The 14,424-nt window shown below is 38.6% G+C and overlaps 1 protein-coding gene across 2 annotated transcripts in view; it reads left to right on the top strand.

The window, feature by feature from the left end:
* The window catches only part of wnt7bb (wingless-type MMTV integration site family, member 7Bb), a 152,666-nt gene extending 138,529 nt beyond the window's left edge, over positions 1-14,137 (top strand). For both annotated transcript variants that reach the window (XM_061916857.1, XM_061916856.1), the window contains exon 4: positions 7,333-14,137. In XM_061916857.1, coding sequence (XP_061772841.1) covers positions 7,333-7,812 — 480 coding nt within the window. In that variant the 3' untranslated portion in view covers positions 7,813-14,137. The remainder of the gene's footprint in view (positions 1-7,332) is intronic.
* The last annotated feature ends 287 nt before the right edge of the window (positions 14,138-14,424 follow it).

Here is a 14,424-nt window from a genome sequence, read left to right as displayed (position 1 = left end):
ATAATAATAATAATAATAATAAATGTCAGTACAGATTTGGGGTATTTTCTATCTGAGTGATGGGCGGATCGATACCAGGATAAACATTCCACTGATATCAATGTATATTGTTGCTTATTTGTTTATTTTTACAAGGTTGTCTTCCATGAAGTGGTGGGTCCACTACAGCGCTGTTTTTGAATTTAAGATGTGTAGTGAAGCCTTTTTAAAACAATATTAAAGTTTACAAGGTTGTCCTCCATGAAGTTGTGGGTCCATGAAAGCGCCATACTTGAATTTAAGATGTGTAGTAAAGCCTATTTGTTCATTTTTACAAGGCTGTCCTCCATGAAGTGGTGGGTCCATGAAAGCGCCATGCTTGAATTTAAGATGTGTAGTGAAGCATATTTTTTTTTCTTTATACAATGTTATATTCCATGAAGTGGTGGGTCCATGAAAGTGCCATACTTGGATTTAAGATGTGTAGTGAAGCCTATTTATTTAATTTTTTTCATTTTTAATTTTTTATAAGGCTGTCCTCCATGAAGTGGTGGGTCCATGAAAGCGCCATACTTGAATTTAAGATGTGTGGTGAAGCCTATTTTTTTTTTATTTTTACAAGGCTTTCTTCCATGAAGTAGTTGGTACTTTAAAGCGCCATACTTGAATTTAAGATGTGTAGAGAAGCCTATTTATTTTTCTTTTTACAAGGTTGTCTTTCATGAAGTGGAGGGTCCATGAAAGCACCGTACTTGAATTTAAGATGTGTGGTGAAGCCTTTTTATTGTATTTTTTTCATTTTTAAATTTTTACAAGGCTGTCCTCCATGAAGTGGTGGGTCCATGAAAGCGCCATACTTGGATTTAAGATGTGTAGTGCAGCCTTTTTATTTTATTTTTTTCATTTTTGATTTTTTACAAGGTTGTCCTCCATGAAGTGGTGGGTCCATGAAAGCGCCATACTTGAATTTAAGATGTGTAGAGAAGCCTATTTATTTTTATTTTTACGAGGCTTTCCTCCATGAAGTGGTGGGTACTTTAAAGGGCCATACTTGAATTTAAGATGTGTAGAGAAGCCTATTTCTTTTTCTTTTTACAAGGTTGTCTTCCATGAAGTGGTGGGTCCATGAAAGCACCGTACTTGAATTTAAGATGTGTGGTGAAGCCTTTTTATAGTATTTTTTTCATTTTTAAATTTTTACAAGGCTGTCCTCCATGAAGTGGTGGGTCCATGAAAGTGCCATACTTGGATTTAAGATGTGTAGAGAAGCCTATTTCTTTTTACAAGGTTGTGTTTCATGAAGTGGTGGGTCCATGAAAGCGACATACTTGAATTTAAGATGTGTAGAGAAGCCTATTTATTTTTACTTTTACAAAGCTTTCCTCCATAAAGTAGTGGGTACTTTAAAGCACCATACTTGAATTTAAGATGTGTAGAGAAGCCTTTTTTTGTTTGTTTTTACAATGTTGTCTTCCATGAAGTGGTGGGTCCATGAAAGCACCGTACTTGAATTTAAGATGTGTAGAGAAGCTTATTTCTTTTTACAAGGTTGTGTTTCATGAAGTGGTGGGTCCATGAAAGCACCGTACTTGAATTTAAGATGTGTGGTGAAGCCTTTTTATTGTATTTTTTTCATTTTTAAATTTTTACAAGGCTGTCCTCCATGAAGTGGTGGGTCCATGAAAGCGCCATACTTGAATTTAAGATGTGTAGTGAAGCCTATTTCTTTTTTTTTTTCTACAAGGTTGTCTTTCATGAAGTGGTGGGTCCATGAAAGTGCCATACTTGAATTTAAGATGTGTAGAGAAGCCTATTTATTTTTATTTTTACAAGGTTGTCTTCCATGAAGTGGTGGGTCCAGTAATGTGCCATACTTGAATTTAAGATGTGTGGAGAAGCCTTTTTATTTATTTATTTTTTTCATTTTTAAATTCTTACAAGGTTGTCCTCCATGAAGTGGTGGTTCCATTAGAGTGCCATACTTGGATTTAAGATGTGTAGAGAAGCCTATTTGTTTATTTTTACAAGGCTGTCCTCCATGAAGTTTTGGGTCCATGAAAGCGCCATAATTGAATTTAAGATGTGTAGAGAAGCCTTTTTTTTTTCTTCCTTTTTACAAGGTTGCATTCAATGAAGTGGTGGGTCCATGAAAGCGACATACTTGAATTTAAGATGTGTAGGGAAGCCTATTTTTTTATTTTTACAACGTCGTCTCCCATGAAGTGGTGGGTCCATAACAGTGCTGTTTTTGAATCTAAGATGTGTAGGGAAGCCTTTTTTTTTTTTTTTTTTACAAGTTTGCATTCCATGATGTGGTGGGTCCATGAAAGTGCCATACTTGAATTTAAGATGTGTAGTGCAGCCTATTTATTTTTACTTTTACAAAGCTTTCCTCCATGAAGTAGTGGGTACTTTAAAGCGCCATACTTGAATTTAAGATGTGTAGAGAAGCCTTTTTTTGTTTGTTTTTACAAGGTTGTCTTCCATGAAGTGGTGGGTCCATGAAAGCACCGTACTTGAATTTAAGATGTGTGGTGAAGCCTTTTTATTTTATTCTTGCCATTTTTACAAGGCTGTCCTCCATGAAGTAGTGGGTCCCTGAAAGCGCCATACTTGAATTTAAGATGTGTAGTGAAGCCTATTTCTTTTTTTTTTTTCTACAAGGTTATGTTTCATGAAGTGGTGGGTCCATGCAAGCACCAAACTTGAATTTAAAATGTTTAGAGAAGCCTTTTTATTTGTATTTTTATAAGGTTCTCTTCCATGAAGTGGTGGGTCCATGAAAGCGCCATGCTTGATGGTAAGATGTGTAGAGAAGCCTATTTTTTCTTTTTTCTACAAGGTTCTCTTCCATGAAGTGGTGGGTCCATGAATGTGCCATACTTGAATTTAAGATGTGTAGAGAAGCCTTTTTATTTTATTTTTTTTTCATTTTTAAATTTTTACAAGGTTGTCCTCCATGAAGTGGTGGTTCCATTAGAGTGCCATACTTGAATTTAAGATGTGTAGAGAAGCCTATTTGTTTATTTTTACAAGGCTGTCCTCCATGAAGTTTTGGGTCCATAAAAGCGCCATACTTGAATTTAAGATGTGTAGAGAAGCCTTTTTTTTTCTTCCTTTTTACAAGGTTGCATTCAATGAAGTGGTGGGTCCATGAAAGCGACATACTTGAATTTAATCAATCAATCAATCAATCAATGTTTACTTATATAGCCCTAAATCACTAGTGTCTCAAAGGGCTGCACAAACCACCACGACATCCTCGGTAGGCCCACATAAGGGCAAGGAAAACTCACACCCAGTGGGACATCGGTGACAATAATGACCCAGTGGGACGTCAGTGACAATGATGACTATGAGAACCTTAGAGAGGAGGAAAGCAATGGATGTCGAGCGGGTCTAGCATGATACTGTGAAAGTTCAATCCACAATGGATCCAACACAGTCGCGAGAGTCCAGTCCAAAGCGGATCCAACACAGCAGCGAGAGTCCCGTTCAAAGCGGAGCCAGCAGGAAACCATCCCAAGCGGAGGCGGATCAGCATCGCAGAGATGTCCCCAGCCGATACACAGGCAAGCAGTACATGGCCACCGGATCGGACCGGACCCCTTCCACAAGGGAGAGTGGGACATAGAAGAAAAAGAAAAGAAACGGCAGATCAACTGGTCTAAAAAGGGAGTCTATTTAAAGGCTAGAGTATACAAATGAGTTTTAAGGTGAGACTTAAATGCTTCTACTGAGGTGGCATCTCGAACTGTTACCGGGAGGGCATTCCAGAGTACTGGAGCCCGAAATGAAAACGCTCTATAGCCCGCAGACTTTTTTTGGGCTTTGGGAATCACTAACAAGCCGGAGTCCTTTGAACGCAGATTTCTTGCCGGGACATATGGTACAATACAATCGGCAAGATAGGATGGAGCTAGACCGTGTAGTATTTTATACGTAAGTAGTAAAACCTTAAAGTCACATCTTAAGTGCACAGGAAGCCAGTGCAGGTGAGCCAGTACAGGCGTAATGTGATCAAACTTTCTTGTTCTTGTCAAAAGTCTAGCAGCCGCATTTTGTACCAACTGTAATCTTTTAATGCTAGACATGGGGAGACCCGAAAATACGACGTTACAGTAGTCGAGGCGAGACGTAACAAACGCATGGATAATGATCTCAGCGTCTTTAGTGGACAGAATGGAGCGAATTTTAGCGATATTACGGAGATGAAAGAAGGCCGTTTTAGTAACGCTTTTAATGTGTGCCTCAAAGGAGAGAGTTGGGTCGAAGATAATACCCAGATTCTTTACCGTGTCGCCTTGTTTAATTGTTTGGTTGTCAAATGTTAGAGTTGTATTATTAAATAGAGTTCGGTGTCTAGCAGGACCGATAATCAGCATTTCCGTTTTTTTGGCGTTGAGTTGCAAAAAGTTAGCGAACATCCATTGTTTAATTTCATTAAGACACGCCTCCAGCTGACTACAATCCGGCGTGTTGGTCAGCTTTAGGGGCATGTAGAGTTGGGTGTCATCAGCATAACAGTGAAAGCTAACACCGTATTTGCGTATGATGTCACCTAGCGGCAGCATGTAGATGCTGAAGAGTGCAGGGCCAAGGACCGAACCCTGGGGAACTCCACACGTTACCTTAACGTAGTCCGAGGTCACATTGTTATGGGAGACACACTGCATCCTATCAGTAAGATAAGAGTTAAACCAAGACAGGGCTAAGTCTGACATACCAATTCGTGTTTTGATACGTTCTAATAAAATATTATGATCGACGGTATCGAAAGCAGCGCTAAGATCGAGGAGCAGCAACATAGATGACGCATCAGAATCCATCGTTAGCAATAGATCATTAGTCATTTTTGCGAGGGCTGTCTCCGTGGAGTGATTTGCCCTGAAACCGGATTGAAAGGTTTCACATAGATTGTTAGACGCTAAGTGTTCATTTAACTGCTCCGCAACAATTTTTTCGAGGATTTTTGAAATAAAGGGAAGGTGAGACACCGGTCGGTAGTTTACCATGAGGTCAGGATCGAGGTTAGGTCTTTTAAGAAGAGGATGAATAACCGCTTTTTTGAATGCTAGGGGAACAGTGCCCGAGGAGAGTGATAAGTTTATAATATTTAGCACTGATGGACCTAATAATACAAAGAGCTCCTTGATCAGTTTCCCAGGAAGAGGGTCAAGTAAACATGTCTGTTTTATTCCATTTACACGTTGTAACAATTCCTCTAATGTTATTTCCTCAAAACGAGAGAAACTATTTTGGAGGGCAGTATCCGCCGTGTATACCATCGTATCAGTGTTAATAGAACCCCGTTGTAGCTGGGACGCATTGTCTTTAATCTCCTTTCTAATGACTTCAATTTTCTTACTAAAGAATTGCATAAAGTCATCAGCTGAGTGGGTGGAGCTACTGGAAGGGGTCCCTTGTTGGGTTAGCGATGTTACCGTACTAAACAAAAATTTAGGATCGTTTTTATTACGGTGGATGAGATTTGAGTAATATTTAGCTTTAGCTAAGGTAAGCATGCGTTTATAAGTTATTAAACCATCACTCCATGCTTGATGGTGCACCTCAAGTTTAGAATTTAAGATGTGTAGGGAAGCCTATTTTTTTTATTTTTACAACGCCGTCTCCCATGAAGTGGTGGATCCGTAACAGTGCTGTTTTTGAATCTAAGATGTGTAGAGAAGCCTTTTTTGTTTTGTTTTTACAAGTTTGCATTCCATGAAGTGGTGGGTCCATGAAAGTGCCATACTTGAATTTAAGATGTGTAGTGAAGCCTTTTTTCTTTTTTTTTCCTTTTTCGTTTTTAAATTTTACAAGGCTGTCTTCCATGAAATGGTTGGGTCGATAGAAGCGCCATTCTTGAATTTAAGATGTGTAGAGAAGCCTATTTATCTTTCTTTTCATAAGGTCCTCCATGAAGTGGTGGTTCCATGAAAGCGTCATACTTGAATTTAAGATGTGTAGAGAAGCCTTTTTAAAACAATATTAAAGTTTACAAGGTTGTCTTCCATGAAGTGGTGGGTCCATGAAAGCGCCATAATTGAATTTAAGAAGTGTAGTAAAGCCTATTTGTTAATTTTTACAAGGTTGTCCTCCATGAAGTGGTGGGTCCATGAAAGCACCGTTTTTGAATTTAAGATGTGTGGTGAAGCCTTTTTATTTTATTTTTTTTTCATTTTTAAATTTTTACAAGGCTGTCCTTGTTTTAGATGTGTGGTGAAGCCTTTTTATTTTTTTTTTTTCATTTTAAAATTTTTACAAGGCTGTCCTCCATGAAGTGGTGGGTCCATGAAAGCACCTTACTTGAATTTAAGATGTGTAGAGAAGCCTATTTATTTTTATTTTTACGAGGCTTTCCTCCATGAAGTGGTGGGTACTTTAAAGGGCCATACTTGAATTTAAGATGTGTAGAGAAGCCTTTTTAAAACAATATTAAAGTTTACAAGGTTGTCTTCCATGAAGTGGTGGGTCCATGAAAGCGCCATAATTGAATTTAAGAAGTGTAGTAAAGCCTATTTGTTCATTTTTACAAGGTTGTCCTCCATGAAGTGGTGGGTCCATGAAAGCACCGTTTTTGAAATTAAGATGTGTGGTGAAGCCTTTTTATTTTTTTTTTTTTTTTTATTTTTAAATCTTTACAAGGCTGTCCTCCATGAAGTGGTGGGTCCATGAAAGCACCACACTTGAATTTAAGATGTGTAGAGAAGCCTATTTATTTTTATTTTTACGAGGCTTTCCTCCATAAAGTAGTGGGTACTTTAAAGGGCCATACTTGAATTTAAGATGTGTAGAGAAGTCTATTTATTTTTCTTTTTACAAGGTTGTCTTTCATAAAGTGGTGGGTCCATGAAAGCCCCATCCTTGAATTTAAGATGTGTAGAGTAGCCTTTTTTTTTTTCTTTTTACAAGGTTGTCTTTCATGAAGTGGTGGGTCCATGAATGTGCCGTACTTGAATTTAAGACGTGTAGAGAAGCCGTTTTTAAATTTTTTTATTTTATTTTTATTTTACAAGGCTGTCCTCCATGAAGTGGTGGGTCCTTGAAAGCGTCTTACTTGAATTTAAGATGTGAAGTGAAGCCTTTTAAAAATATATATATATATATACATATATTTTTATTTTATTTTACAAGGTTGTCCTCCATGAAGTTGTGGGTCCATGAAAGTTAAGATGTGTAGTGAAGCCTCTTTGTGTTTTTGCTGTTTTGTTTTGTACAAGGCTGTCCTTCAAGGCAGTTCCACTTGGCTCCAAAGTGTAGCAAACAAGCGAGGGTGATGAAATATTTGTGTCACGCTGGACACATTTATAAAAAGTCCAGAACTTTAAATGTGGTGTGTGTCCCCCGCAGGTCCTGGAAGAAAGGATGAAGCTGGAGTGCAAGTGCCACGGCGTGTCGGGCTCCTGCACCACCAAGACGTGCTGGACGACGCTCCCCAAGTTCCGGGAGATCGGGTACGTCCTGAAGGACAAGTACAAGGAGGCGGTGCACGTGGAGGTGGTGCGGGCCAGCCGCCTGCGCCAGCCCACCCACCTGAAGGTGAAGCAGACTCAGGGCTACCGCAAGCCCATGGACACGGACCTCGTTTTCATCGAGAGGTCGCCCAACTACTGCGAGGAGGACGCGGCCACGGGCAGCGTGGGCACGCGGGGCCGCCTCTGCAACCGCACCTCGCCGCACACGGACGGCTGCGACCTGATGTGCTGTGGGCGGGGCTACAACACGCACCAGTATACCAAAGTCTGGCAGTGCAACTGTAAGTTCCAGTGGTGCTGCTTCGTCAAGTGCAACACCTGCAGCGAGCGGACGGAGGTCTTCACCTGCAAGTAGGACACCAGGAGGAGGAGGAGGAGGGGCCACCTTTCTGGGCCCCGCTAAGAACCGGCCTCGGCTCCTCACTGCACCGTTTTGCACACCACAATCTGAAACAAACACCGGTCGGAGATACCCCCACACACCCCCACCCCACCAACAGGACGCGAGGATGTACGCGGTGGCGTCACGGGACATTAATTACAAACCCCGTTTCCATATGAGTTAGGAAATTGCGTTAGATGTAAATATAAACGGAATACAATGATTTGCAAATCATTTTCAACCCATATTGAGTTGAATGCACTACAAAGACAAGATATTTGATGTTCAAACTCATACACTTTATTTTTTTTTGCAAATAATAATTTACCCGGAATTTCATGGCTGAACACGTGCCAAAGTAGTTGGGAAAGGGCATGTTCACCACTGTGTTACATGACCTTTTCTTTTAACAACACTCAATAAACGTTTGGGAACTGAGAAAACTAATTGTTGAAGCTTTGAAAGTGGAATTCTTTCCCCATTCTTGTTTTATGTAGAGCTTCAGTCGTTCAACAGTCCGATGTCTCCGCTGTCGTATTTTACGCTTCATAATGCGCCACACATTTTCGATGGGAGACAGGTCTGGACTGAAAGCGGGCCAGGAAAGTACCCCCACTCTTTTTTTACGAAGCCACGCTGTTGTAACACGTGATAAATGTGGCCTGGCATTGTCTTGCTGAAATAAGCAGGGGCGTCCATGAAAAAGATGGCGCTTAGATGGCAGCATATCTTGTTCCAAAACCTTTCAGCATTAATGGTGCCTTCACAGATGTGTAAGTTACCCATGCCTTTGGCACTGACACACCCCCATACCATCACAGATGCTGGCTTTTGAACTTTGCATACATAAAAGTCTGGATGGTTCACTTCCCCTTTGGTCCGGATGACACAATGTCAAATATTTCCAAAAACAATTCAAAATGTGGACTCGTCAGACCACAGAACACTTTTCCACTTTGCATCAGTCCATCTTAGATGATCTCTGGCCAAGAGAAGCCGGCGGCGTTTCTGGATGTTGTTGATAAATGGCTTTCGCTTTGCATAGTAGAGCTTTAACTTGCACTTACAGATGTAGGAACGAACTGTATTTAGTGACAGTGGTTTTCTGAAGTGTTCCTGAGCCCATGTGGTGATATCCTTTAGAGATTGATGTCGGTTTTTGATACAGTGCCGTCTGAGGGATCGAAGGTCACGGTCATTCAATGTTGGTTTCCGGCCATGCTGCTTACGTGGAATGATTTCTCCAGATTTTCTGAACCTTTTGATGATATTATGGACCGTATATGTTGAAATCCCTAAATTTCTTGCAATTGCACTTTGAGAAACGTTGTTCTTAAACTGTTTGACTATTTGCTCACGCAGTTGTGGACAAAGGGGTGTACCTCGCCCCATCCTTTCTTGTGAAAGACTGAGCATTTTTTGGGAAGCTGCTTTTATACCCAATCAAGCCACCCACCTGTTCCCAATTAGCCTACACACCTGTGGGATGTTCCAAATAAGCGTTTGATGAGCATTCCTCAACTTTTTCAGTATTTATTTATTGCCACCTTTCCCAACTTCTTTGTCACGTTTTGCTGGCATCAAATTCTGAAGTTAATGATTATTTGGAAAAAAAATTAAAAATTATCAGTTTGAACATCAAATATGTTGTCTTTGTAGCATACTCAACTGAATATGGGTTGAAAAGGATTTGCGAATCATTGTATTTTGTTTATAATTACATCTAACACAAGTTCCTAACTCATATGGAAACGGGGTTTGTAAGAAAAAAAACGGCGCAGGACTCTGCACGTAGGACTCGGCACGTAGGACTCGGCACGTAGGACTCGAACGTTCTCTGCAAGGTGGACCAAAAAACTCTTGTTGCTGCCAACTGGAACACGGTGGAGTTAAAGTTAGTCTTCCAGTCACACTGGAACTTATCTGTTGTGAACACTGAAAAATAAAATGTTTATTTATGTAATAGTATCTTTAAAAAAAAACAAAAAACAAAGCACTAACGGGTAGAGATGTCTTTTTTTTTTTTTTTTCTCGTACTAAGTGTAAGGAAAGTACTTTAGGAACTCTGACTGAAGCTGTTTGGTCTCAAGGCTGCGTTCACACCCGCCCGGGCGTCCAACACACTGGTCTTTTTTGTCATGGCAGGAAAAAGCCTTCTCAGATGTGGATTTTCTTGTTTTGTTTTGTCAGAGTTACAAATTTAGCCCTATTATGTAATATAAAAATGTCCACTGCAGAGGACATGTAAGAAAAAATGTTGTTATAAGTACAGTTCATTTATTTAAAGCACACTGATGCACACAACATGTTGGCCCCAAAACAGATCCACACCACAAAACAATTAAAATAGATTAAGCATTTTAGCATTTTAGAAGATTATCATGAAATCGAAGAAGGTAAATATAAGAGAATATAAAAAAAACCTGATTATTCAAACCCAGCAGATTCACAAACTCAATTGGTTCTTCAACAGAGTTCGTAAACAGAGAAGTTTGTTTATTGAACATAAATAATGGGCCTCCAGCCTCGAAAAAAGTGCCTATTTTACGAACAATTTATTCATTTCCAACACAATATCAAGTCCCATAAACTGTTCATCAAACAAATATAACAAGTTGGATCAAATTTTCTGTTTAATAAGAAACGACAACAACAACTAACTGCCGACACGCACACAGAGTCACTAGCCATGTGGTGCACTCAGTTTAAAATGACAAAAGTCCTTAATTTTAACAACCAGCTCACTACACGGATTGCGAATGAGAAAGAAATGGCTTTTACTGTGTTGGTTAATCTACTTGGCTTGCGGAGGAAAAAAAGGGTGATGAAAAAAAGGCAATGTCGATGACGCTGTAGATACTTGGCGAATATTTCCAACTTGCTTCGGACTCATGTTGAGCGAACAAAACTAGAAAAAAATGCTATTAAAAGGCTAAAAACAAAAAACATTTAAAACACACACAAAGTAGCAATTAGCACAGATGCTAACTGTGCTAACTAAATGGGCGGCGACGATCGATTAGCTCCGCCCACAATGGCGGTGCTGCTAGGCAAAAAATAGACGAACAAAAAGGTCCTAAAATTCAATAATCCAATCATGGCAGCGATTTAACTTAAAATGTGAAACTAATAAATGACATAAAGTCATCATCTGTTACTTAACGTTCACGCTTTACAGTTTTTGAAAACCCAAAATGTCCTGAGATTTTCAATTTGAGCTTTTTTTTCCAAGCTCTAAACCATAATCATCAAAAAATGCCTCGAAATATCTTGAGTTGCATGTTTTGAGCCAATGTCACATATTAATCTCATCTCATTACTGGAATAAATCAACTTGTACACGATATTTTAGTTCTATAAATGTTTTGTTTTAAGTACATTTCATTTATTTAAAGTACATTGATGCACACGACAACACGTTGGATGCGGCGTCATTACAGCTCTAAAACAGATCCACACGACAAAACAATACATTAAAAATAGATCAGGCATTTTAGAAGATGTTAATGAAATCTAAGATGGTAAACATAAGAGAATATAAAAATAAACTTGAGTTTTCAACCCAGCAGATTATACAATTCACAAACTTAATTTCGTAAATAGAGAAGTTTATTTATTGAGCATGAATAATGGGCCCCAGCCTCGACAAAAGTCCCTATTTTAAGAACATTTTCTTCACTTTCAACACAAAAACAAACATAAGTTGGATCAAATTTTCAGTTTAATAACAAACGACAACAACAACTAGCTGCCGACACGCACACAGAGTCACTAGCCATGTGGTGCACTCAGTTTAAAATGACAAAAGTCCTTAATTTTAACAACCAGCTCACTACACGGATTGCAAATGAGAAAGGAATGGCTTTTACTGTGTTGGTTAATCTACTTGGCGTGCGGACGAAAAAAAGGGTGAGGCGGCTAGGAGGCAGTGTCGACGACGCTGTAGACACTTCTCGAATATTTCCAACTTTTTCGGACTCATGTTGAGCAAACAAAACTAGAAAAAAATGCTATTAAAAGGCTAAAAACAAAAAACATTTAAAACACACACAAAGTAGCAATTAGCACAGATGCTAACTGTGCTAACTAAATGGGCGGCGACGATCGATTGGCCCCGCCCACAATGGCGGTGCTGCTAGGCAAAAAATAGACGAACGAAAAGGTCCTAAAATTCAATAATCCATTCATGGCAGCGATTTAACTTAAAATGTGAAACTAATAAATGACATAAAGTCATCATCTGTTACTTAACATTCACGCTTTACAGTTTTTGACGACCCAAAATGTCCTGAGATTTTCAATTTGAGCTTTTTTTTCCAAGCTCTAGACCATAATCATCAAAAAAAATGCCTCGAAATATCTTGAGTTGCATGATTGGAGCCGATGTCACCTATTAGTCTCATCTCATTACTGGAATAAATCAACTTGTACATGATATTTTACTTTTATAAATGTTTAGCTGGCAAAAAAGACCCCAAAAAACAGAAATGTCCACTGCTGCTAGTTCTCAGGAGGAAACATCCTAAAAGTTGTCCGATTGAGTCACGTAATAAGTCTTTGCCTTATGTGCAGTTTGCAGTAGGAAGGGTCACGGTTTACCCGACACATGAAACGTGACATATTTAGCAGGGGTCACCAACCTTTTTGAAACCAAGAGCTACTTCTTGGGTACTGATTCATGTGAAGGGCTACCAGTTTGATACACTCTTAAATAAATTGCCAGAAATAGCCAATTTGCTCAATTTACCTTTAATAAATAAATCTATACATATATTAAAAGAATGGGTATTTCTGTTTGTCATTCTGTCGTGCATTTTTTTTCCTTTTACGGAATATTTTTTGTAGAGAATAAATGATGAAAAAAAAACACTTAATTGAACGGTTTAAAAGAGGTGAAAACAGGAAAAACATTAAAATTAAATTTTGAAACATAGTTTATCTTCAATTTCAACTCTTTAAAATTCTAAATTCAACTGAAAAAAAGAAGAGAAACACAAGCTAATTCTAATGTTTTTGAAAAAAATTTAAAAAATAGTTTATGGAACATTATTAGTACATTTTCCTGATTAAGATTAATTTTAGAATTTTGATGACATGTTTTAAATGGGTTAAAATCCAATCTGCATTTTGTTAGAATATATAACAAATTGGACTAAGCTATTTCTAACAAAGACAAATCATTATTTCTTCTAGATTTTCCAGAACAAAAATTTTAAAATAAATTCAAAAGACTTTGAAATAGGATTTACATTTGATTCTAAAGATTTTCTAGATTTGCAAGAATATTTTTTTAATTTCAATCATAATTAGTTTGAAGAAATATTTCACAAATATTCTGTGTCGAAAAAACAGAAGCTAAAATGAAGAATTAAATTAAAATGTATTTATTATTCTTTACATAAAAAAATAAATTTACTTGAACATTGATTTAAATTGTCAGGACAGAAAAGGAAGGAATTTAAAAGGTAAAACGGTATGTGTTTAAAAATCCTAAAATCAGTTTTAAGGTTGTATTTTTTCTTTAAAATTGTCTTTCTGAAAGTTATAAGAAGCAAAGTAAAATAATTTATTTAAACAAGTGAAGACCAAGTCTTTAAAATATTTTCTTGGATTTTCAAATTCTATTTGAGTTTTGTCTCTCTTAAAATTAAAAAAGTCGAGCAAAGCAAGACCAGCTTGCTAGTGAATAAATACAATTGAAAAAAATTGAGGCAGCTCACTGGTAAGTGCTGCTATTTGAGCTATTTTTAGAACAGGCCAGCAGGCGACTTATCTGGTCCTTACGGGCGACCTGCGTTGGTGACCCCTGCGGTAAAATATTAAATCACTTAAAATGTGCTTTGTGGCAATTTTAACTTTAACCACGGCATCGGTTGCTATGTCGAGTGGCGCTTTTCCATCATTTTCAGCAGACTGCATTGCAAAATGATTAACCCCTTCCTTACTTAATGCGTGTTCGTTACTGCCCAGCCTTTGGTCACATGACAAAAACACCAGTCTAAAGTGTGTACTGGGTATTGTTTTTTTCTAATTTTGGGTCCGGATCTCCGGTGTGAGCGCCGCCTAAGAAGCCCCGCCCACCTCATCTTCTCTCTTGCAAATGTCACAATCCAACACTTTGGCTCTGTTTAACTGTTTTGGGTTGTTGTTGTTTTTTTTGTCGGTCCGCTGTCTTTCACAGGCGGCGACGTGGTTCCGGATGTTTCCGCAGCAGGAATGTTTCATTGTTCTTTGGAGTGCTGCACTGATACTTTTGTCTCGTCAGTCGTGCTAAATAAAAGTCCCCCTTTGGAAAGTACTCGCCAAGACGTACCTGGTCTCTGTGATCAACAACTACACAAGCGTTCTTCGGGAATTAACATTTCTTCTTACTGAACCTAAGCTCACCCAAGCACTCGTGCAAGCCCCAGAATTGACTGGAGGCAAAACACAACTTTTTTTCCTGCCCGGACAGACGAAGAAAACAAATCGAAACCCGGGAAAAAAACACTTAGCGGTAAATGTGGAGCAGACGGCGTCCACAATATAGTGCTTACTTGGAATTAACATCAAAAGGCTCCTCTGTAGTCCATAGTAGATCTGACA

Source organism: Nerophis ophidion, linkage group LG12 (genome assembly GCF_033978795.1).
Source record: "Nerophis ophidion isolate RoL-2023_Sa linkage group LG12, RoL_Noph_v1.0, whole genome shotgun sequence".
NCBI classification, from domain to species: Eukaryota; Metazoa; Chordata; class Actinopteri; order Syngnathiformes; family Syngnathidae; genus Nerophis; species Nerophis ophidion.
Note: the sequence above shows the minus strand (reverse complement) of the source record. Positions and strands in the feature narration are given on the sequence as shown.